At 43.4% G+C, this 26,231-nt stretch overlaps 1 protein-coding gene and 1 long non-coding RNA gene across 3 annotated transcripts in view; one reads left to right on the forward strand and one right to left on the reverse strand.

Moving 5' to 3' along the window:
- The window catches only part of LOC123613603 (uncharacterized), a 49,441-nt gene extending 28,917 nt beyond the window's left edge, over window positions 1–20,524 (forward strand). For both annotated transcript variants that reach the window (XR_012500548.1, XR_012500549.1), the window contains one exon: window positions 19,279–20,524. This is a non-coding gene — a long non-coding RNA (uncharacterized LOC123613603). The remainder of the gene's footprint in view (window positions 1–19,278) is intronic.
- Window positions 6,373–7,772, reverse strand: LOC105083018 (eukaryotic translation initiation factor 1A, Y-chromosomal-like). The gene has a single exon (XM_010972735.3). It carries the CDS (start codon window positions 7,362–7,364, stop codon window positions 6,741–6,743), a length of 624 nt encoding a protein of 207 aa, XP_010971037.2. The 5' UTR covers window positions 7,365–7,772; the 3' UTR covers window positions 6,373–6,740.
- Window positions 20,525–26,231: the final 5,707 nt, after the last annotated feature.

Genomic DNA, 26,231 nt, shown 5'->3' on the forward strand with positions numbered 1-26,231 from the left:
ATTGAAACTTGGGGGTAGCAATGGGAGGAGGCTAATTATCTCATCTATCAATCCTTACCATCTAAAATTAAACTTTTATTTAAAAAATAAAGAATTGTCTAATTAAAAAAAAAAAAGAAGATTTACAACTCTGACAAGGGCAGGATGTGAGTCCTGTCTGCCTATGGTATTGTGAGCCAGGCTATCTGGTGGGGCAATGGGTTTTGTTAGGGTAAACACAAATCAAGAGATGTTTTTATCCTGCAGAAATGTAGGTGTGCGGAGGGTCCTGCAGTGGGGGAGTGGGGTTAAGGTGTCAATGGCTCCACGGACACAGAGAGCGCAGGGGTAGGGGTTTAATGACTCTAGAGAGTGCCAGCTGGCTCCACGCATTATTTGGCCATTGTTGGGTGCGTTCACATCAGGTTCCCACGCTGGGAAGTGAAGAGCGGGGAGGAAGAGGTGGAATATTTAAAATGGCATCCAGGCCTGAGTCTGGGACGACAGACCTCTCACACTCTCGTGACCCCCTGGATCCTCAGTCCTGTTCTTTCCTGCTGGCCCTGGGCAAAATGTCATCCTCCCCAGCTGATCCTTAAGGCCCTGCTTCCCGTCCTGCACCCTCTCACCCTCCCCAGACACAGCCTCGTCATGCTGCCCTCAGGGTGACTTGTTCAAAATAGCTCCCTCCAAACTCCCCCCTTTCCTCTGTCAAATGGGAAAACACATCTACTCTCTATAAAATGAGGCTTTATTTGAAAGGATTATCGAAGGGCAGAGAAGGCACTTTTGCAAGGAAAAGGGAGTGGGGCAGAGGGGAAACCCTTTGACCATAAAAACTGCCCACCTCCGTGGTTGGGCAAAGAGGGGTGATCTTTTATAAGGAGAAGAGTAGAAAGAACCAGGGGGGAGGGACATGGGGTGAAGGGGAGTGAGGCCATCAGATAGTGCATCAGAGGGTATTTTACCCTGAGGCCATAGTCCGTTCTCGGGAGGGGCTGTTGAGGACGGGCTGTTTCCTGTCTCAGGCTGAGAGTGGGCCGAAGTTTGGGGACCTGAAGGAAGGAGAGAATCTTAACCAAAGTTTGGTTCATAAGCGTTTTGTTCATACTGATGAGTGGAGGCAAACAGCTCGGTCAATCCCTTATGAGGCAAAGAAGGGGAATCTGGAGGGTCTGTGTCTGGCCTTGAGGTAAACAGGGCTGGGGTGGCATCCCCACCCCCTCCCACTCTGCCAACCTGCCACCTCCCACCCCGCCCCAGCTGGTGAACTGCTCCACCCTGCCAGCTTATCAAAGGGCCTATGGGGGAACATGCCCTTCTGCTGGTAGGTTTCCCTGGTAACCGAAGAGCCTACTGGATGTCAATTCCCCCTATAACCGGTAACACCCCCAGCACCATAGTGAGGACTTCTACCACGTCCTTCCTGCTGTCTGCCATGCACGGCGGGGTGTTGCTCAGGACCTTGCTTCTCAAACTGCAGTGTGCATAGGGGATTTCATCCAAAGGCAGATTCTCTTCAGCAGGCCTAGGGCAGGGCCTGGCATTTCTCTCAAGTTCCCAGAGGGTGCCAGTGCTGTGGTTCTGGGGAATCACACTTTTAAGTGGCAAAGGTCTAGAACAGAACCATAGCTCCATATCAGAACCCCAGGGGAGCTTTACAAATTACCACTGGCTAGGCCCCGTACCTAGAGATTCTGCAGTAATTGCGCGGCGCAAGGCCCACGCACTAGAAATTTTACATGCTCCCTAGGTGACTCCGATGTGCAGCCAGAGCTGAGAAACTGATCTAAAATGATAGGACGCAGTGCCTTTAGTGGTGCTCATGTCATTCCATGCCTACCTCCCTTGCTGCTGTCTTCTTGCTCCAAATTGACCCTTCTAAATTCCCTATTCCAGGTTCCAGAACAATCTACGGGGAGCAGGAATTTCCTAAACCACTTTTGCACATCCCTTACTCCTCCTTCTCAGAAGTGGTTATTGGTGAGTTCCTTCTCATTAGTCTGGACAGGGACAAGGTACCAAAGCATTCCCTGAGCTGCAGTTTTTCCAAGAATGATGCCCCATCCTGATAGAGGTTTGAATGGTGGGTAAGTGTGACTCAAAGGCCTCTCCTCTCCTATCATCTCCACTGTGGGTTCTAGCACATTTTGAGGCCTGCTTCTCACTTTCCCCCTCTCCCTAACAGAGCAGGGGACTGTCCAGCGCTATCTGCCTTCCTCTTGGGCCAGGAGCCCTACCCATGAGCAGCTGAGCCCACTTCAGAGATGCTAACTGACACTGGCCCAGACTTTGGCATGCTGTTCAGATGGATACTCCCTAAGTGGGCAGGGGGCTGTCCATCTCCTGGCCAGTCTAACCTTGGACCACACTTTTGTGGTCGTTTGGTCCCTGCCATGGTCCACAACTCCAGTACCGATCTAGCCCATCAGATGGGTAACCCTACCCTCAGGCCTCACACTCTCCCCTCCCTGTCGCTGCATAATGGAGTCCCACCAGACCCTGAGATGGGACTGCCACCTCTCCCTTACCCCCAGCTCCCTGATTTCCAGTCCTTGTCCTGTCACCTCTCCCATAGTCTCCAGTTATTTCTAGGGCTGTCTTGCTACATAAAAGTTACCCAAAGCAAAAATATGTTGAAAGTCAGTTTTATTCATTAAAGTGTTCCATTAGGGCATTTCTAGTGATGCAGGAAAGTCAAACAACACTGGGCTACATTGCACTGCAAAGGGGGTTTTCTCTGCTGAAGCCACTATTGGAATTTGTGCCATTAATTTTATTTAAAAAAAAGATATCATAGGCAGAAAGGCTCTAATGGCCACGTTAGAGCCTCTAATGGCTGTGAAATTAGGAAACTGAGGCTGGAGAGGCCTGTTGGAGCACACCCATTCCCAGACCCGGGATAGGAGGCCTTTGAAGCTGCACCTATCAGATGGCTTTGATCCTCCCAGTCCTAGAGGTAAAGACTAGATGAGGGAGATACTGATGTCATTATTTATACATAATGTGCTTTACATTAGGGGCCTCTTTTGTAAAGTGCTTAAGGCACTGCTGATTTATTTGCAATTCCACTTCTTGCAGCATCACTTCTGCTTGGAGGATAAAGGCTTTAGGCAGCTCCAAGTATGCTCATTAAGCCGGGCCTAATGGGAACAAGCATTCCCTTTACAGTTTGGATTTATGGAAAATTATGTCTTTAGTAGAAGCTTGTGTGTTTCAGCAACCTAGGATGGTGGCTTTTGAAAGATTTCTTTCTCCCCTGTTGAAAGCCTGCATATGGAGAATGTGTGGGTGGGAGCACAGGCAGCTTGGAAAAGAGAACATTGATTGGGTGGCTTGGACTGTGGTTTTACCATAGGGTCTCCACTAGGAAAAAAGGTGATTCAAATATAAAATGTGTCATCATGATCGTTGGCATTTATGGAGTACCCAGTGGAATGGTGGTTTTCAGACTTGAGTGCACATCAGCACCCTTTGGAGGGATTTTTAAAGAGGCAATTTCTTTTTATTTATGTATTTATTGGAGGGGGCGGGGTTGGGCTTATTCATTTATTTTTAATGGTGGTATTGGGGATCGAACCAAGGACCTTGTGCATGCTAAGCACACGCTCTGTCACTGAGCTCTACCCTCCCCTCTGGAGGGGTTTTATAATCAGGATTGCTGGGCCCCAGTGTTGAGTTTCTGACTTGGTAGGTCTGGAGTGGGGAATGAAAATTTGCATTTCTACCAAGTACCTAGGTGATGCTGATGTATGCAAAAGATACATTTTGAGAACAACTGAAATAGTATATTGGATCTCTAAGATCTCAGACTCTGAACAGCCCAGACTGTAATATTTCTCTAAATTGTCAAATTTTCTAAGCTTTGATTAGAATTGTTTTAATCAGTATATACAAGAAGTAGACCAGAAGTCCTATCTGAAGTTTTTTTTTTTTTTCTAAACTCTTTTATTTTGAAATAACTATAAATTCACTGGAAAGTTCAAAGAAATTTACAGGGTGATTCCATGCAGCCTTTACTCAGCTTCCAAATTTAACAGCTTACATAGTTATAGTAACAATATCAAAGCCAGGAAATTAGAGGTACCAACCACAGAATATATTCAGATTTCATTAGTCATATATGCACTCCTTAGACTGTGTTTGCATATAGCTCTTAAGTAATTTGATCACATGTGTAGCCTCAAGATACTCGATTGTACCATCACTTCAAAACTCTCTCATGCTACCTTTTTATAGCCACACCCACACAGTCCCTAATTCTCATCTCTAACCCTTGGCAACCATTAATCTGTTCTCCATTTCTATAATTTTGTTATTTCACAAATACTATATAAACGGGATCACATGGTATATATTTTGTTGATACTGGCTTTCTTTATTCAGCATAATTTTCTTGAGGTTCATCTAAGTTTTTGTGTGTAGCAATAATTAATTCCTTTTTATTACTGAATAGTATTCCATTGTATGTATGTATTAAAGTTTGTTTAACCATTCACCCTTTGATAGCATCTGGGCAGTTCCTGGTTTCCAGTTTCTGGGCAATAAATACAAATAAAACTGCTACAAATATTTGTGTGTAAGTTTCTGTGGGAAAATACATTTTTATTCCTCTGGGATATATGCCTAACAGCACAATTGCTGGTCATACAGTAATCCCATTTTTCAGTTTTGAAATGAAGTTCCAAACTATTTCCTAGAGTATCTGTACTGTTTAACAGTCTCACCAACAGTGTGCAAGTGATTCAGTTTCCCTGCATCCTCACTAATATTTAGTGTTATCACTATTTTTCATTTTAGCCTTTCTGATAGGTATATAGTGACATCTCATTGTGGTTTTAATTTGAATTCCTCTAACACTGTGTAACGTTGAGTATCTCTTCAGGCACTTCCTTGCTATCTGTATCTTCTTCAGTAAATGTTTGTTAATATCTTTTGCCCATTTTCTAATTTGATTGTTTGCTTTTTTATTATAGATTTTGAGAATTCTTCATGTATTCTAGATATTAGTTCTTTGTCAGATATGTAGTTTGTAAATATTTTTCTCTCCTTTCATCCTTTTCACAGGAACTTTGACAGACCAAGTTTTAAATTTTTATGAGGCTTAATTTATCATTTTTTCCTTTTATGGTTTATGTTTTTGGTGTCAAGTTCAAGGTTTTTTTGTTTTTGTTTTTTGCCTTGTCCCAGGTCCCAACGATTTTTTCTAGAAGATATACATATATTTGAATTAATTTTTATAAAGGTGTGAAGTTTGAATGGAGGCTTTTTTTTTTTTTTTTTTTTTTTTGCCAATGGGTATTCAAGTCCTTCAGCATCACTTATTGAAAATGAATCCTCCATTGGATTGCTTTTGCTACTTTGTGAAAAATTAATTAGGCATATTTGTGTGGATTTATTTCTGTGTTGTCTATTCTCTTCCATTGATCAATGTGTCTACCTCTCCACCAGTCTGGATTATTATAGCTTCTTTCTGAAAATTATTTTGGCTATTTTAGAGCTTTTCTCTTTCCATATAAATTTTAGAATAAGTTTGCCTATATCTATTTAAAAACTTGCTGGAGATGAAGACTGTGGTAAACAAATGGATGAATCAATGGAACTGACATCTTTATTGAGTCTTTCAATTCATGAACCTAGTATGTTTTGCAAGTGTTTAGATCTTTGATTTCTTTCATCAGATTCTATCATTTTCACTATGTATACACTATACATGTTTTTGTTAGATTTATAACTAAGACTTTTGTTTGGAGCAGTTGTAAATGAGCATTTGGAGCATTTTTAAATTTCAATTCCCAATTATTTGTTGTTAGTATATAGAAATACGATGATTTTTGTATGTTGATCTTCTTTCTCTTTTTCCTTATTCTCTATCATTTTTTCCTTTCTTTAGTGGTTAGATCTAGTACTATGGTGAGTAAGAGTGGTGCCAAACATTAATCCCATAAGCTGTATCTTGAACAACACTCCCAGCCCCAGCCCCACCTGGTTTGACTACCCCCCCATAACTGAGTTAGAGAGAAGTTGGAAATGTGCGGAGGGGCACCTGAAGTTGTCTAATTCAGGACAGATGTCTTTTATTTTATTTTATTTTTTTATTGACATACATCAATTACAATGTGTCAGTCTCTAGTGTACAACACAATGTCTCAGTCATGCATATACATACATATATTTGTTTTTATATCTTTTTCCATTAAAGCTTATTACAAGATATTGAACATAGTTCCCTGTGCTACACAAAAGAAACTTTTTAAAATCTGTTTTTATATATAGTGACTAACATTTGTAAATCTCAAACTCCCAAATTTATCCCCTCCCACCCCCTTCCCCTTGTAACCATAAGATTGTTTACCAAGTCTGTGAGTCTGTTTCTGTTTTGTAGATGAATTCATAGTGCAGGACAGATGTCTATTTTTTTTTTGTAGGGCAAATGATTTATTCAAAACATCCATTTACTTAGTGGAAGTGGTCAAAATGGGAAAAATAGTAATGCATTTTTTTCCTCTTTTTAAAAATAGATGTGGTCTTTTACCCATAAGCTCCATTACATCAAAAGAACAAAGTGGGCTTAACATTTCACTTAAGAGGATCCAGCATTACCAATTTTTAAAGAAATACCTTAGAAACAAATCAGTTTGCTTTAACAAATTGCGCTCATGCTAATGAAACTTTAATCTTCTTTAATAGGCTGCAGCCAAAATCCAAATTGTTCAAATATCCTCAGAGAAACTGGAATGTAAAATTTGGTTGAGTTCAATTTAGATGTCATCAATGTCTTCATCTTCATCTCCAATGTCATCAAATTGGATTTCATCATCATCTCCAGGGCCAAATGTATCAGTTTCATTGACGTTAGCATGTTCTGGAAGTTCGCCATATGCCTTCAGACTTCTAGCCTCATCCGCATTGTATTTTAAAATTACATCAGCTTTATTATCCTGGTAGTCTCGTAGACCAACCAATATAATGTCTGAGGTATTTACCCAAACCTTTTTTCTCAATTTCCCTCTGATGTGACATAACATCTTTACACCATCAAAACACAACGCTTCTAATCGTCCATTTCCCAACATTTTGATTACTTGAGCATACTCTTGCCCATCTTCTTTGAACACCAGCTCTCTTTTTTCAGATTTATTCTCATTCTTACCTCTGCGTCTATTTTTACCTCCTTTCCCTTTATTCTTGGGCATGGCGGCAGCGGTGGGAGACTTCTCGGAGGGACTACGCGAGAGACCGCGCAGCATCAAGCAGGGGTGGGAGATCTGGTCACATGCGCGGGAGATTCTCGCGACCAAGTTCTTCGGAGATCCGCCTGCGCCCAACGCTTGGCCCCAACACAGATGTGTTGAGACCACTCTGGCAATCATAAACAGAGGCATGGCTTTGGCTCTGCGATTATGGATAAGCAACACTACAAAATTTCTTAGAAGCCCCCAGAGTTGTGTTCATCACCCCGTGGCCAGCTCCCAAGCCCCAGGTACTTCCGGTGAACGGGGCTGGTTATGAGGCATCCCTGGTTGGCTCTCATTGCCATTGTGTGTTATTTGAAGGATCATGATAACACTTGGCAGTCTGGTTCAGTGAAGTCATCTCCTTAGATTAAACACTCAGCCAGCAACCTCCAGTGGTTGATACAGCAGAAAAGATTCTCAAATAAAAGTTACTAATTATAGATCCTCAGAGTCTTCCAGTGTTGTTCCTGGTAAACTTCATCTGAAAAATTCCAACAGCTGCAACTTCCACCTGCCTGGGTCGGGCTCAGTCCTGCCATATTCCCCTCCCAGCTCCTCTCCTTGGTCTCTCCCCTGCTGCTTCCAATTCGTACATGATTTGGAGGCTTTGCATATTTTTCTCCCTATTGCTTTTTTTGGAGGTGTGGGTGGGGTCCGGTGCTGAAGAAACATAAGTCAAGCTGAATTATTCAGTCTCCTGAGCGACTGAGTGGTTGAAATCTTGACATGGGCATTTTAGGCCCTTGTCAATCAAATTCTAAGTGGCTATGGCACTCTGGCCACTGATGCCTGAGCCCTCCCTCCCCTCCACCCCACCCAGATACATCATCCCAAACCAGCATCAGGATGTCTCCTACTCAAATACCTCTCAGGTTGTGCAGTTGCTTAAATATAAAATCTAGATTCTCCAGCCAGCTGTTCAAACTTGCCTACTCCCTCCCACTCCCTCTCCAGAGAAGACCCTAAACTACCTTAACAACTATCTTTCTCACTTACTCGTTCTTGTTTGTTTGGTTGGCTGCAAAAAAGCTTTATCCATTTAGTCCAAGGCTTGGGAGAGGGCTCCAGGGTGGTTAAAAAGCTACCTGGTGACTGCAGAGAAAGGCTTCAGGCAGAAGCCCTGACACCAGAGGGGCCCCGCAAAGGCCGTGGGGTTGCAGAGGCTCCTAGTCATGTTCAAGGGTGAGCCTTTCCAAGATGTACTGGCCCAGCCCAGCCTGGGGACCAGCTAGCCTGCGGAGGTGAGTCAGGTGGTCGCCCATCTTCTTGATGAGTTTCACCTCCTCATCTAGGACATGGCTCTCCTGGAAGTCACAGCTGTGAGGGTCTGCACGGGCAGAACCCAGGGTGTGCAGAGCCAAAAGGTCCTGGTTTGGATCCTTCTCCAGGACCACAGCGGCCTCTGTAGTGTCCTGGGTTTTACCCTACTCATCTTGAGACAGCTTCTGCACATCCAGGAAGAGGGCACCACAGCTGTGCTGGTTTTTGCATTTTCAAGAGACCCTGGGTGCCCTTTGTACTTCTCCTCAGCCATTTCATGGGAAAAGTGGCCCCCACCCTCCAGAGCCACATCCTCGAGGTGGACATAGAAGCCCAGAGAGAGGTGAGTGTAGGAGGCCCGCAGATGCTTGTTGACCAGGCAGTTGACGGTGGCCTCCACCTCGCTGGAATAATTCTGATGAATCTGGAAGCTCATGGTTGATTGGTAATAAGGAGTTAAGCTCAAAAAGTGGTGTTGGCTGGTCCTGGAGGCCGAGGATAGCAGAGTGGCTGGTTCTGAAGGTTGTAACTGGGAAAAAGGTTGAAGAGTGATTGGAGGCTGGACCAAGGGGCATCCCTGGGTCTGTTCCATCCAAACACTGTTGAAGCAAGAGACAGATCTGGCGGGATCGCTGAGCCCACTGTCCCACTTATTTTTTTTAATTAATTAATTAACTTATTTATTTTTGGTGGGAGGAGGTAATTAGGTTTACTTATTTATTTATTCTTGGAGGAAATCCTGGGGATTGAACCCAGGAACTCATGCATGCTAAGCATGTCTTCTATCACTTGAGCTATACCCTCCTCCATTCTCCCACTTATTCTTTATTTTTAAAATCACATTGCTTTCTCAAAAATTACTGGAGGTATGTTAACTGCCAGACCTTTAAAGTACCATCCTCATTCTTGTCCCCCTAGAGGACTCTGCACTGTTTGGCACTGGGTCCACTGCTTTCCTAAAGGTCACCCTGCCTTACCTCCCTCCCACTGCACTACTCTCACTTGGTTTTTTCATTTGTTTGGTTGATTTTTGTTTATGTTTTTGTCTGTTGTTTTTTTAGTGGCAGCTACATTCCATTCACCTCTTTCTCAAGCTCCTCTTCCTTCTTCTGTCCATTTAACACAGATTTTACAATAATCATAACGATACTCGTTACCAGTCCTTGGGCTCTGCCCTGGTGCCAGGCCTTGTATCAGTGAGACTTTATAGATGCTATCTCATTTAATTCTCTTAACTGCTCTGTGTATTGTGCCCTATTATCCTCACCAGTTTACAGATTAAGGAATTGAGGCACAGAGGGATTCAGTAACCTGCCCAAGGTCACACAGCTAGTTCATGGCAGAGCAGGGTTTGAACTCAGGTTTGATGCCATAGCCAATGAGTTCATTACCAACTTGGAAACTGCTCTTGGCTTTCTCTGCCTTCCTCTCTCCTTCTTCCCTCCAGTTTTGTTTCCTCTTTCCCCTCCCCACTTGCAAGCCCCTCTCCTCTGGAAATCTCACTGGACCTTGGAGATTTTGCTCCCCTGCCTGAGTGACCTCTCCTCAAAGCTCAGCCTTCAGCCCTCACCTCTTTCTTAAGCTCCAAATGTGCCCTCACCCTTAGAGCTTCCTGATGGCCATCTCTTCCCCCATAAGCCCTGCGGGGCCCCAGAAGGCCTGTGGCCTCTCCAGTCCTCCCTGTCCCCATGATCCTGAATTACCCATCTAGTGTCTCTCTCCTCTTCACCACTTAGACTCAAGACCTCCCTTTCCCTTGGATCCCTCACTCTCCACCTCTATCCAACCCAAACTTTGGACTGAACCATCATCTCCCCTCTCAGTAATTCTAGAGGATTAGCTTCCCTGCAGTCTCACCTCCATCTGGTTAGGGCAGATAGTTCCATCGCTTGTTCCTTGACTTACAGGACCCTGGGTTTAGAGCCTCCTGTTTTCCAGCTCCATCTAAACTCATATTAGTGATGCCAAATTATTTTTCATGACACAGAGCTCAAATTGAATGAATAAAAGCAAACTCTTATGTAACGCTAAATACCAGGCCCTATTGTAAAGGTTTTACCCATTTAGTCATCACAACAACTCTGGGAGATGGGTACTATTATTATCCTCATTTTGCAGATGGGAAACTGCATCAATATCACGAGAGCTTATTAGAAATGAACATTGCCAAATCCTGCCCCAAACCTACTATATCAGAATCACTAGAGGTGGAGCCCAAGAATCTGGGGTTTTTTGTTTGTTTTTAATGAGGAATAATACTGACTTTATCACATTGAATATTTAGAGTCTTTGAATTACTTTATTTAGAAAATCAAAAACAATTAAAAATGAGGACTGAAAAATCAGAAAACACATCTCTCACAAAGGACCAAGAACCTGTTTTAATAATCCTTCTGGGTAATTCTTTTGCCCTAGTTGAAGTTTCAGAAGCCCTTGGCTGGTAGCACTGATCTTACGGCAACCATTACTCAGAACTAAAGAAAAACTGAGTCTAGGCTTAGCCACAGCTGGTTCAATTGGACTGATTTTCAGAGATCAGAACTTGGCAAAGGGAAGGCCATGTCTCCCAGAGCAGGACTTGGTCCTTGGACACAGACGTGTTCTTATTATAATTCTTCAGGCAGTTGACCCTGTGATGGGCGACTTCTGAGCACAGTGAGGGAGAGGACCGACTGGTAGAGCAGTGTGCATTAATGCACAGGCAGAGAGAGTTCTTGCACTTTCCAAGCAGTCAAGTGAATCTATTGTCCCTAATTGGGGGCCTGTCCCCAAGAGGGGTAGCAAGGGAGGAGTGGCAGAGATAAGACATGCATTCCACCTTTATCTCAGGGAGCTAGAGCTGAGAGAAACTCTTTGCCCGGCCAAGAAGGACAGAAAGAACAACCCGACAACAATGAACACTGGTGCGGTCCTGGGAAAGTCAGTTCAGTGGGTGATGTAATCAAAATGCATGTTGCCTTTTGAAGGCGCGCCCAAGGAGCGCCTCGTCCTCAAGACCTCCCCCAATCAGGGGTGTATACCTGGAGGAATAAGAAGGCCCAATGGAAAGACATCAGGTTCACTCCTCCATGTCTCGAGAATAAATCTGTTACAGCTGCTCCATCTCTGGGGACGGAGATGGTGAGAAAGTCAATGGGAGGTTATGCAAGCCAAGACACAAGACTCCAGACTCCATGAATCCTGCCTGTTTAAAGCAAGGGGTGTATAGCCCACCTATGAAGGTTTAAAGGCAGATCTACAGTCACTGGAGGAAGCACAGTTTTCACTAGGGCCATCATGGCTGGGAGGTCGCAAGGGAAGTTTCAGAATGCATTTTGCGAAGGATGCACCCTTTCTGGCATGGATGCCTGTTGTCAAAAGAGCTTGCTGTGGAAGCTTTGTGAGTGATTCACAAAACAGGGTTCACTTACATTCATGCCCCTCTGCCCCACCCCACCCCCAACTCTGCTCTGGCACAAGGTCAAGTCATCCACCTCCGTGCCCTTTTGCTAGCAGTGGGGGCCCACAGCAGGAGGCCATGCAGTGACCGGAAGGGAGGGCTGGCTGACCTGGGAGGCACCACTGGCTCTTGTGGCTCTGGGCTGCAAGGAGGCCTCAGAAGTTTAAAATCGTTTATTTATTTATTTTATTGAGATGAAATTGACATAACATAAAACTAACCATTTGTACAATTCTGTGGCCCTTACTAGCTTTCCTTAGTACATTTACAGTGGCACTTAATACATGCACTTAGCACTTAGCACACAATGTTGTGTGATCACTCCTTCTATCTGAAAGAAGTTTGGAGGCTGTGAGGAGGGGCAAGCAGATGCACCCATCACTCTGGGTGGGGAGCAGGTGCAGGACGTGCTGTCTGGGGGAGGAGAGTGGGGTTGTCTGAATGCCTTGGGAATAAGAGGCAAGTCTCAGACGATGTGGTGGACATGGCTGGAAATCTAGGCCTGAAGTCCAGGAGAGAAATGCAGATGTGTGAGAAGCAAGAGCTCAGCTCTGAACATGAAGGGATGGCTGGGGTAGAGAGCAACCGAGAGAAGGAACTGGACCCTGAACAGAGGCCATATTTATGGGGAGAAAATGAGCCAAGGCAGGAGGCTATCAGGCTTCTACAAGGTCAAAGGAGGTCTCCTTTGAGACCAAGCATTCATTCCCTTTGTGCTCATCTCAAAGGCATTCCTTCCCTTTGAGACTTTGGGAGAGTGGAGAGGGGATGCCGATGCACGGAAGTGACTTTCCAAGCTGTTAGAGATGGCTGTCAGTTTATGCCAGAGGCCCTTTCTTCTGCTCTTACCCCACTGTATTGGATCCCACTATGACTTCATTCTTCAGAGCTTCTTTGAACAGAGATGCACTCTGTGAGCTAAACAGAGCAGCAGTGTTCCCAGTGGCTCCCACAGCCAGGAGAAGAGGGTCGCTGACCCCGGGCCTTGGGCTTTGGAGGCTCCTCTTTGGCCTTCCCTCACCAGGGCCCTCCCAGAGTCGGGGGAGCCCACCTGGCCAAGCATCCGGTAGACCTTGCGCTGTTCCTTCAACATACACTCCCAGTATCTGGACTCTGGGATTCCCGCCTCAGATGCCCTAAGCTTGCTTTTAGGGCCTGTTCCCGCAGGTGCACTGTACGGCCCTTGTGCACAGTCCTAGGTAGGAGAGGGGCCAAGGGGCAGCTTTGGGATGTGGACAGAGCTCAGGTGTGGGGATTGGGGTGTCCAGGTGCCTGTGCTGAGGCCCCTCTGAGATTGGGTGAGGAAGGAGGGGCAGCTGGGGGCTTCTCCATGATCTAATGTGGAGTCCTGGGAGTCGTGCAGGCCTTTATGAGAGTGTATATGTTAATGCAGGACAGACATATTCGTTAACTATTCGTTTAACTATCTTGATTTCTCATTTTACACGTTTAGATGTGGGCTAACATCTCCTCCTTGACCCTCTTGCCTTGAGGCCTCCTGCAGACCTGTCTGCAACCTTCTTCTTGGGCCTTGCTGTAATTTTCAGCATATTTTCTTCTCCTCAGAGCCTGAAACGTGACGTCAGGAAATCCTTTTTTTTTTTTTCAGAACCTTAAAGCCTGAGTGATGAGTGGGGTAACTAAGTGTGCCTTTCTGGCTTCTCCGCTACTCCCTTGCATAGCACCCTTTCCTGGAGGGCTGGGAAGATAGACTTCCACGTGTGGGGGTGTATGAACAATCCTCCCCGCCTCAGCCTAGAAACAGGGCTTGTGCTCATATGCTGACAAATCCTCTAGAAATCATCTAGCCTCGGGCTTAGACTCCAGCTTCTCAGGGGATCCTGACCAACCGTAACACAGCAAACATCATGACAGTCATCACCATCTCAGTCACTGTCACTGCCTCCCTCACCTCCGCTGCACCCTACCTCAACCATTGCCCCCTCCAGCACCACCACCTCAGTACTTCCAGTACCTCCCCCTGCCACCACCATTGCAAATGCCACCACCACTATCAACATCAGCACCCCCATCACCACCTCCATCACCACTATCACCACCATCAATCATTCAATCAACAAACACTGATTGGGCATCTACGTTGTGCCAGACACTGTTCTAAGCACGTGGGATATCATTGAACAAAACAGACAATGCCCCTATAGAACTTACATTGTAGCGGAGGTCTGGGGGGAACCAAATAAATCATAAATGTAATAAATATGTAAATTATTGAATATGTTGGATTTAATAAATGGTATGGAAAAGAAGTAGAACACAGCAAGGTGGGTCAGGAGTGGGAGGCTGCAGTTTCATATAGGGTGCTCAGGAACAGCATGTGAATGAAGACATAAAGTGGGTGAGGAAGTCAGCTGGGCTAAACTCATACCATTTACTGAAGGATTACTATGTTCTTTCTATACACCCACTAGTTTATAAATAAGCCTCTAAAAAGGCTGAAATGGCAAGAACTAAACTTCAAAAGTGTTTAAGTTCGGTCTCCAATCAGAATAACATTTCATGAGCTACAGAAAAGACTGGCTCAGGTTTCTTTTGCAATGTTGCCCCCTTGTGTTGAGTAAAAACAGTGCAGGGGCAACATATTCTAAGCCCAGATTTCAAGAATCAGGGGGTAGGTTTAGCTCAGCAGTAGAGCACGTACTTAGCATGCACAAGGTCATGAGGAGTTGGATCATTGAGTTCAATCCCCAGTACCTCCATTCAAGTTTTTTTAATACTGTATGATATCACTTATATGTGGAATCTAAAAAAAAAAGACAGCAACAGACTCTCAGAGAACAAACTTGTGGTTACCAGGGGGAAATGGGGGTGGGTGGGAGGGGAACTATTGGGAGTTAGAGATTTGCAGATATTAACTTTTATATATATATATATATATATATATATATATATATATATATATATATACACTATATATATATACTATATATATAAAGAGAGAGAATAGATAAACAACAAGTTCATGATGCATAGCTGGGAACTATATTCAATATCTTTTAGTAACCAACGGTGAAAAAGATTATGAAAACAAATATATGTTCAGTTCATATGTATGACTGAAGCATTGTGCTGTACACCAGAACTTGACACAACATTGTAAACTGACTATACACCAATAAAAATCTACATATACAGAAAAAGAAAAAAAAGAATCCATGGCTGTCACCTTGATTGAGAATTCCTAACCTACCCCTGGACATGAATACAGTACATGTTCCAAAATATAGAAAAAATATTGCAATGCAAGCATATTTTAAATCTCCAAGTCTTATATGGGTAAGATCAATCTAAAAATCCACTTCACAAACATATAAATAAAATTCTATTGTTAACTATATTAACATTTATCAAATGTATTAATAATATTTATATGTTTTAACCAAGTAAGACTTAACACTTTGGATGCAAGGAAAATTCTCATCATGATTACATTAAGAAGAAAAGTCAGGACAACTTTGTTAAGGAGAATTAAAAGAATTACCAATTATTGAGCATCTCCTCTATGTCAGACACTGTGTTGGTTTAGATTTATCCTTAAAAAAACTTTTTTTCTCTCTTTTTTTTAATGAAGGTACTGGGGATTGAACCCCAGACCTCGTGCATTCTAAGCATGTGCTTACCACTGAGCTATTTCCCTCCGTCCAGGATTCATTCTTAATTAAACTTCTCAGTATACTATGACAGAAGTATTTCCCCCACTTTATCAATGACTTAACATGAAATTCAGTGAGACTATGAAGATCCCATAGCTGGTAAATGGGCATTGAAGTTGAACTAAGGTTTATTTACTCCCAGACCTAAAGTTCTGGTACATAGATGTGAAAAGTTCTTTCTTAACCAGATAGAAAGTGTGCATCTTAAACCGGGGATCAACCTGCTACTTAATATTGAGTAAGAAGGGATAGCTGGATACATCTTCAAAAGGATAAAATAGATCCATCTCAAGCCAGACATGAGTGTCAGGATTCATGGGAAAACACTGCAAGCATTCTTGTTTAAGTTAGGGAGGAGACAATTTTCTAATGTGAAAAAACTAGATGAATGGGACTTCACAATACTTCTGAGAGGGAAAGAGAAGATTTGGGCAAATGGAAAGGCAAACCATAATCTTAGATGGGAAAACTCAGCAACATAAACATCTCCCCAGGTTAATTTGTAAATTTAAGATGATTGTTATAGAAACATTAGTAGGAACTCTTTTTTTTTTTAACTATATTAATTCATTTTAAAGTTCATGTGAAGAAAAATTGCTAGGAATAATGAGGGAAAGAAAAAAAATAACTCTAACCAATACTAAAATATATTACAAAATTAAAATTACTGAAACAGATTCCTCAGAATACTTTGCAGAAGAAAGTCAAGATAATAGACCCATATACCCGGAAATTTACTGTGTAATAAAGATGTGGTCTCAAGTAAAAAAAAGTGAGGATCATTTAATGAATAGCATTTGGAAAATTGGGAGTCCACCTGAAAAAAGGTAAAATCGGAGCTATACCTTTTATCTTATACCAAAATGAATCCTAGGTGGACCAGACTTAAATCTAAAAAGGGAAACCCATAAAAGTGCTAGGAACCAAGAGCAAAATTTTTTATAACTTGTCTTAATCTATTTGGGCTGTTATAACAAAATTCTATTTGTGCTGTTATAACAAAATATCAGAGACTGTGGGTAAGTTATGAAAAACAAAAATTTATTTCTCACAGTTTTAGAGGCTGGGAGGTCTAAGATCATGGAACTGGCATATTTGGTGACTGGTGAGGACCTGCTTCCTAGATGGTGTTCTATGTGTCCCAGCAGTGCACTCCCCTCTTACCACCCAAGGGGCAGGGACCAGCTGACCCCAGGACAGAGTCCGGCCTGTGTTTGCAGACTCACTCTGCAGGCTGTGGGGTCCTGGTTTTCTTGCTTCCAGTGCCTGCCCCCTGGTGGGTGAGGCTGATCTTGAGGCTTGTGCAGGCTTCCTGGTGGGAGCGGCCAGTGCCTGCCCACTGATGGGTGGAGCTGGGTCCTGGCTCTCTGGCGGGCAGGACCATGTCTAGGGACATGTCTAGAGGTGGCTGTGGGCTCAGGAAGTCTTTAAGTAGCCTATCTCCTGCAGTATAGGGATGTGTCCCCACCCGGTTCATTGTTTGGCCTGAGGCATCCCAGCACCGGATCCTACAGGCTGTTGGGTGGGGCCAGGTCTTGGTGCTAATGACCCACGTGAGATGTCTGCCTCCAGGAAGGAGAGTTCATGCAGATGAATGCTCCTCAGTATGTTCACTACTGTGTCCATGTCCCTGGGGTGAGCTACAGCCACCCCCTGCCTACCTAGGACACCCTCCAAGACCAGCAGGTAGGTCTGGCCCAGGCTCCCATGAAATTACTGCTTTTGCTTTTAATCCCAGTAAGCGTAAGATTTTAAAAGTGAAGTGTCCATTTCCTCCAGTCCTGTGGAGCTCCCGCAATGAAACCTCGCTGGCCTTCAAAGCCAAATATTCCAGGGGCTCTTCTTCCTGGGACCAGACCCCCGGGGCTGGACAGCCTACTTGGGGCTCGGAACTCTCACTCCTGTGGGAGAACCTCTCCAATGTAATTACTCTCCAGTGTGTGGGTCACCCACCCAGGGGGTGTGGGATTTGATTATATCGTGAGTTCACGCCTCCTACCTGTCTTGTTGTGATTTCTTCTTTACAGCTTTAGTTATGGAAGCTCTTTTCTGGTAGGTTCTAGTCTTTTTATCGATGGCTGCCCTGTAGTCGGTTGGGATTTTGGTGTGTTTATGAGAGGAAGTGAGCTCTGGCTCCTTCTACTCTGCCATCGTGCCTGCCACTCCCCTGATATCTACTGGCGCACATCAGTGTGAATTATGTCACCCCCTTTCTCGCGAAAAACCCTTGGCCTCTTCCCAGATCCCTGAGGATGTTATTTTGCGTCTGCCAAAGAAACGCCCTCTGCAACTCTCACACAAGCCTCCCTTGCCCCTTTCCTCCTGGAGCTAGTCATTCTGAAGGGCCCAGTGCAAGGCTCTCCACAAACATTAGCTATAACTAGATTAATTGTTCTTGGCTGCCACTGGAATCACGTGGAGAGTTTAAAAAAATACTGACGTCCAGATTTTACCCCAGGGATTCTATTGAATTGATCTGGGGTGTTTTCTGGGCATTGGGATTTTATATTTAGGCTCTTGGGACAATCACACCTGAAACCCAGCTACCAGACTGTGAAAATGCACAAGAAGCCCCAGGGAGAGGACACCTGTAGGTGTCCTGATCAACAGGTGAGGTCCCAGCCTACAGCCAATGTCAACCAGACTTGTGAGTGAAGTGAGTCTTCAGATGATTACAGCCTCCTGCTCTTGAGTCTCCCCAACCTTTAAACCACTCCAGCTGATGCTGCATAGAGCAGAGCTGAGCCCTGTCCAAATTACAGATTCATGAGGAAAGTAAATAATTGTTGTCATTTTTAAGGCACTAAGTTTTGGGGTGAATTATTACCCAACAAAGACAATAAATAAAATGGTCATTTTGATATTATTTGGTTAATCTAAGGACTCAGCCACACTGTTGCCATTTGAACAGGGTTCTGCTAGAAGGAAAGATCGCAGTCCTTGCATGCAAGTGTGTATCTCAGAAGAGAAACTGAACTTGGGAGTCAGGACTTTCGGGGAGGAATGTTCATCAAATATTCACTCATTTTCTCCCCTGCTGTGGAAGGAAGGTGTGTCCCTCCCACTCCTTGACTAGGAAACAATTGGCTATGGACTAATGGAAGTGACAGTGTGCCAGTTCTGAGCTCAGGCTTTAAGCAACATGGTAAGTTTCTGCTCATCCTTCTTAGCACCTGCCATCCACCATAAGAACATGGCCTGAGTAATCACTGCTCCTTCAGCTTGAGTGCCGGAATGTAGACATACAGAAAACCTTGACCAGACCTGAAGCCTGAGGCCATCCAAGCGCAGCTGAGCCCAGGCAACCCACAAGCAAGTCTACAGCCAACTTGTGAGCGAGAAATAGATGTTTGTTGCTGTGAGCCACTGAGATCTTAGGATTGTTTCTGCAGCAGTGGCTGATTGAGAACATAGCCGAAGTGAATCTTTATCTCAAAGAGCGTGTCATATGGATGAACACATGTTTAATAATCAAATTGAACTACTTTGAGTCCTCCTCTTGCTACTGGTAACTGTGTGACTTTGGGAGATTCACTTAACATCTTCGAGTCTCAATTTTCTCCTCTTAGAACACAAATAATAAAATCCACCTCACAGGATGCTGTGGGGATTAAGTGAAATGATGTTTGCAAGTTAAGGATCTAGCACATGACAGGCAAAGTTGAAATATTTATTCTCTTTTTTTCAGCTTTATTCCTGTTGGGGTTCCAATGGGTTCAAAAGTCTAAGGAAGACATTTTTTGAGAAAGGGATTTAAAGACGACATCGACCAAATCCAGGATCTGCGACAGAATCCAAGAATCTCTAAAATCAAGTTAGCTCTGGTGGAATCCCAGCCTTTTCTGGAAATTTTCGTGTTTTGATTCTGTGAGCGTTCTGCTTATTTCCCCTAGGATTTAGCATTTTGTCGTGTTTTCAGCTAGCTGAGTCACGATGAAAGGACTCAGAGGATTAGTTTTATTCCCAAGTGGGCCAGGATATGACAGGCGAGCATCCCAGCCCTGGGGTCAGTGGGCTGATAGCACAAAAGACTCCATGAGGAAAACTGAAATTCAACTTTCCCATCAGAAAACTTTCTCACATTATAATTGACATCTATCTATCTATCTATCTATCTTATATATATATATACCACATACACACTATATATATATATATATATATATAGTGTGTATGTGGTATCAGTCAGGATCCTTGTCAAGGAAGCAGAACCATAATAAGAATTATGAATTAAGGAATTTGTGTTGTAATTAAACCTACACAAAGGTGGGAGGAGCTTGGGAATTACAGGTCCAGGAAGGGCAGTTGGAAAATCAGAGAAAAATCTTTCCCCAGGCCTCCTGGGGCACTGGACGGGGAGGACTCAGCAGAGCTTACAGGAGAATTGGGGAAGCCAGGCTGTCATGCCAGCTGCTGGAGTGGGGTTGCAAGGAGGAGGTGGAGAGACTGGAAGGCTGTTGTCTCTCATGGCTACTGCTTCTGAGACTGTAGCCCAGCATGGGGGTCGGGTGGGGGGACCAATGTGTGGCAGGGGCCTCGAACTGTTATTGGTCAGAGTTGGGAAGTAGAGCTGGAAGGTGAGTAGGGGAGTTCTGACAACATGGAACCTGCCAACACCTTTCGGTCTGTCTTTGTCACTGTATCTGACCACGATGGCTTTCAGAGGTCAAAGGCTGCTGATTCACCACTTCCTTCTGCATCTGCTGCCTGCTTCTCTTTCAGGCAACTCTAGCCCAGAGCCGTACAGAGAGGAGCAGTCTGGGAAGCAGCCCCCGTGTAGCCAGCTTGACACGACACAAAACTGCTGTACATAGATGTGTGCGTTTAATCACAAAATTTACACATGTATCTGCACTTGCTGAAACAAATTTAAATAAAATCATATGACATAAAATAAAAGTTTGTACTAATCTACGTGTTCATCAGCAGTGTATGTTTATTTCTTCTGTTAATTTTCTGTCACTTGTGGATTATGTCCACATTGCATTTTTCTAATGCATCATTTGTCTTTTTATGTCAATTTGTTGACTGTTAAACACAGTGTGAATATATTCTCTAATTCGATTGATTATCTTTTAATTTTGCTTGTGGTGTCTTTTTAGTTCAGAAGTTTTATATTATTATGTATTTAGTCTTTTCGTTTATGGTTTATAAGCTTAATGACGCATCTAGACAGAACTTCTGCACTCCAGGATTGTAAACCCTTCACTCATATTTTTGTTTCGTTCTTTATCACATTTAGATCTTCAGGCTACCTGGAATCTACTGTAATGTTTGAATGTGTAGTAAAGAATTTAACCTTGCCCCAAAAGAAGTCAGACCTTGATCTCAGCTTCTGGAAGGTGATCCTTCAGCCATTGAAATGGCATGGCTAATAGGAGTGTCTTGGTTTGCCTGGGAGCCTGGGGTCAGACTGAGTAGTCTAACTGCATGATTTATGGTGGAGGCTGGACAAACCTTAGGGCAGGGGCTGGCAGTGCCAGAAAGACCAAGCAGCTGATCTAGGGTGGTGGGGGCTTTAAGTCATGTAGTATCAGTTCACCTAGAGACTGAAAGTAACTACACGGGCTGTCAATCAAGCAGTCATGTCTATGTGATGGAGCCCCAGTAAAGTCTCTAAGAGCAAGGCTTCAGTGAGCTTCCCTGGTAGGCAATACTCCATGTGTATTTTTATACATTGTTACTGACAAATCAATGCATCCTGTCTACATGGGAAGAGGACAATGGACACTCTGCATTTGTTACTTCCTCAGATCCCACCCTATGTTCTTCTTCCCTTGGCTGATTTTAATGTTTCCTTTCCTTGTAATAAGCCATAACCATGGGTATAATAGCATAGAACAATGAGTTCTATGAGTCATGATCAAACCTGAGGGTGGTTTGTGGAACCACCCAAACGCAGTTGCTGTCAGAAGTGAGGGTGTTCATGGGTGGAATAGTCCCCTAACTCTGCAGTTGGCTAAACCCTTGAGGTGAGATGATGTAAGACTCCAACACTTTTTCTCTCTTTTTCCCAAATGGGCAGCCAATGTTATCAACTCTTCTCTCCTGATACAGACTTGGAAGGAGAGCTCAGGTATATATTACACTCAGGGATTTGTTTGGAAATAAAGTGGTAATCTATTTCAAAATGAAACTAGACTGTTTAAAGAAGTTTGTGGCTGTGTTGCAAACAATAGGATGTGGCTTTGGGGTTCTTCTTGGGCCATGTTGAAATCGAAGCCAAGAGATATGGTTTCCATACGGTGCCTCCCTCAAGCCCTGTTCCCATAACCATGTCCAGAGTTTCTATGTCCCTACCTCCTGCCGGGCCACCAGCCGTCACCCAGATGCATCCTCAGCAGGGTACAGATTTGACTCCTTTGGATAACACGAAGAAACCACAATATGGGGGAACCATCTGAAAGGCCTTGTTTCACATCGTGTCAGTTTCCTTTCCCCAGGGTCCCCCACTCCTCCACGCGTCCACCCCTGGGATATTTATTGAGTGATAAGAATTATCACCACAGCACCCCCCACCCCTCAACAGTGTCTTTCCCCAGGGCTCCTGGCCACGTCCTCATTAGAGGTGTAGGCTCAATAACCCTAGAGTTCACCTCAGTCGGGGCCAAGTTTTTCCCGCAATCCCATTGTTTTGTTTTGCTACTTAATCAAAAGCACATGATGCATACTTGCCCCCAAATCATCTTGAAGCTATAGGGTCACTTCTCTTAGGGTAGAAAGTCATGGGAGAGAACAGCTTTCTGACCCATTCTGTTTTGGTTGTGGAAGGCCTGACATAGCTCTTCTGATTGCTTTTGCTTTTCATCTCCCCTTTCTTCTGGCTGCAAGGATAACACACTTATGAATGCCTCCTGCCTCCTTCCTCAAAAGGCCGACTTGTTTTTCTGTCATCTTGTTTTCACATTCCAATGAGAGCAGATTTCACAAATCTAGACGTCTTCCTTTTCAGCTTCTCTTTTCCCTCTGCACCGGGAATCCAACTACCTTGGCCTTCAGGCACCCGCGTGCTTAGTCCCAGATTTTCCCATGCTGAGGTTCAGCTCCTCAGGCTGGCTGCTTCCAAAAGGGCAGCTCATCCATCCACCCTGCATTCCAGAGCTTGTGCCACAGGGGGAGTTGGAGGGGAGGAACACAGCCAAGCATTTCAAGCAGCTTAAGTGGACACAGGAAACCCTGATGAACACAACATAGCAAAATGCAATTTAGCAGAGAATGCAAAGTTAACGGAATTGCACTGTCCAATATGGTAGCCACTAGCCACAGGTGGCTATTGAAGTTTAAGTTAATTGAAAAAATTTTAACATTAACAATCCAGTTGCTCGATTGCATTAGCTATGTTCCAAGTGCTCAGTAGTAACGTGAGGCTACTGACTGCCGTATTGGATAACACAGGTAGAGAACATTTCCACACTGCAGGATGTTTTACACAACAGCACTGCTGTACCATAAGCCTCTCTTAGCTCGCCTGGAGACCTACTTCTACTGAGTTGTTTTGGGAAAACATTGGTTCCCTTTTGTGACTAACACCTTCCCTGTGTCCCTAGAGTCTTATCTTCCCTATGGCTGCAAGTCTTTCACTGCTGTGTCCCAACCCATATATTTTGACAGAGAATTTTATTTTCAAATTACCAGTGAGAATTTACATTTTGATTCTCAGTAGACCTGCTAAAATGAGAATGAGTGCCATCGGTTACAAGCACTGAAAACCCAGTAGGTTTTTTTTTTTTTCTTAGAGGTCTTTTATTCATTAAGTCATTCATCTACCTATTTTTATTGAGGTATCATTGACTTACATTACATAAGTTTCATGTGCACAATGTTATACTTTTACTTCAGTATATCCCACAGCATGCCCACTACCAAAACTTTAGTTTCTATTCATCACCATACGGTTGCTCCCCTTTACCTGTTTCACCCTACCCACTCCTCCCTCTGGTAACCACTGCTCTGTTTTCCTGTCTGTGTTTGTTTTTCTTTGGTTTGGTTTGGTCATTTATTTTGTTTTTATTAGTCTTTTTGTATTCTTCATATGAGTGAAATCATATGATATTTGTCTTTCTCCATCTGATTTATTTTGCTTAGCATAATAGCCTCAAGTTCCATCCATATTGTCACCAATAGCAAGATTCCATCTTTTTTATGGCTGAGTATTAATCCATTGTGAAGATATATGTGTGTGTGTGTGTGTGTGTGTGTTCATTATCTGTTCATCTGCTGATGGGCACTTAGGTTTTTTCCATATCTTGGCTATTGTAAATAATGCTGTGATGAACATAAGAATGTACATATCTTTTCAAATTAGGTTTTTTTTAAAAAGATTCTCCAGATAAATATCCAGAAATGGGTTAGCTGGATCATATGGTAGCTCTATTTTTTAAATTTTTGGGGAACCTCCATACTCTCCTCCATAGTGGCTACATCAGTTTGCAAGTCCCACCAACAGTATGAAGGTTCCCTTTTCTCTACATTCTGGCCAACGCTTATTTCTTGTCTTTTTGTTGATAGCCATTCCAACACTGTGTTTTGTTTCATGTTTCAGCTCTATGTTTATGTTTCACAGTTACCCTGAGATATAAATGAGATACATAAAATGTCTTACAAAGATACCACCTCACACCTACCAGAATGCTCATCATCAAAAAGAACACAAATTACAAATGTTAGCAAGAATGTGGAGAATAGGGAGCCCTCATACACTGTTGGTGGGAATGTAATTGGTGCAGCCGCTGTGGAAAACAATATGGAGGTTTCTCAAAAAACTAAAAATAGAACTGCCATGTGACACAGTAATTCCACCCCTGGGCATACATCCAAAAAAACCCAAAAATACTAATTTGAGAAGATACAGTGTTCATAGAAGCATTTTTGCAATTGCCAAGATATGGAAACAAACCTAAGTGACCATCAACAGATGAATGGATTAAGAAGACAGATATATATATATAATGGAATACTACTCAGCCATTAAAAAGAACAAAATTTTGCCATTTGCAGCAACATGAGTGGACTTGAGGGGCATTATGCTGAGTGGAATAAGTCAGACAGAGAAAAATAAATACTATACCATATCACTGGTATGTGGAATCTTAAAAATACAACAAACTAGTGAATAAAATTTAAAAAGAAGCAGACTCACATATACAGAGAGCAAACTAGTGGTTATCAGTGGGAAGAGGGAATAGGGGAGGGGCGGTATAGGGGTAGGGGAAAAAGAGAGTTATTATGGGATTATACAAAATCACGTGTGTGAAACTTTTGAAAATTGTAAAGCACTATAGAATTTAAAGAATCTTTCATTCAATAAAATAATAATGTGTACCTAAAAAAGAACAGGGAGTATTATATATAAAAAATATTTATCAAATACATTTAGCTAAGTTTTTAAAGTCTGAGGGCCTACATACACTAATAAAATGAATAGCCATTTTTGGAATCTTGTGGCAAATACATTAGCACTTAAAAAAATCTCATTTCTCTTTCCTCTTCTACTTGTATCATTTCTAGATTTCTATCTTTGAGCTCATTAATTCTCTCATCCATATGGTCTGCTCTATTTCCAATGCTTTCTAATGCATTCTTCATCACATCAATAAATGTTTGGTTCTTTTTTAAAGTTTCAAACTCTTTGGTAAAGTGCTCCTTCTGTTCATTAATTTTATTCCTGAGCTCATAACTGCTTGTATGGGTTTTCTTGTAGTTTGTTGAGTTTCTTCATGACAGCTATTTTGAACTCTCTATCAGTTAGATTGCAACATTCCATGACTTTAGTTTGGCTTCTAGAGAACTGTCATTTTCTTTTCTATGGTATAACGTTACTGTGATTCTTCATGGTGCTTGATGAATTGTTCCGCCGCTGGCACGTTTAAAATTAATGACGGGTTGGTAGGGGAGGGTATAGCTCAGTGGTAGAGCACATGCTTAGCATGCAAGAGGTCCTGGGTACAATCCCCAGTGCCTCCACTAAAAAATTAATTACAAAATAATAATAATAAACATAATTATCTCCTCCCCAACCCCCCCAAATAAATTTTTAAAATAATAAAATTCATGACAGAAGTTAGAATCCTTTCTCCTATTTTCCAGTAGGTGGAGCTATAACACAAATTTTTGGTTTGAGAGCTGGCATGAAAACAAGAGGGGTGGCTCCATGCCTTCTTGCCTTCCTTATCACTTCTTATGCCTCTGGGACTGTTGATGACTTTCTTCTGCCAAAGCCACTGTCATCACCAGGTTGGGGGGCTTTTCCCTCCTGGCCGGAATCTCCTGAGTCACAGACTCCCTCACCACTGGGGGAGGGGTTGGGGGTCGGGAGACTGGAGTTTTGTAGGAGCCTCTAATATTTTGTGTCATATGGTTTGTGGGCTCTGCCACTGCAGATGAGGGGCATAGGAGAGGGGGCCAGGGTCGTGGACACCTCAGTGGCTGGAGGGGCAGGGGCCCCAAGCCCCACTACCATTGCTGCCCAGTCAAACTTTGGCCATGGTCACCCCTGCAATCAGGAGGCTGGAGTCACTTGCCCCGCCTCCCCCATTGATACTGGCTTTTCTGAAGCCACGGGCTCAGCTGGGGCTGTCAGAGGGCCAGGATTGCAGGCACCACTCTGCTGTTCCCTGGGTCCTGCCTTCTCTATATGTTCCA

The sequence above is a fragment of the Camelus bactrianus genome, chromosome 19 (genome assembly GCF_048773025.1).
Source record: "Camelus bactrianus isolate YW-2024 breed Bactrian camel chromosome 19, ASM4877302v1, whole genome shotgun sequence".
NCBI classification, from domain to species: domain Eukaryota; kingdom Metazoa; phylum Chordata; class Mammalia; order Artiodactyla; family Camelidae; genus Camelus; species Camelus bactrianus.

What these genes read in the sequence shown, in the direction of transcription:
- LOC105083018 (XM_010972735.3), bottom strand. Translation starts at nt 7,364, where the DNA reads ATGCCTCTGTTTATGATTGCCAGAGTGGTCTCAACACATCTGTGTTGG.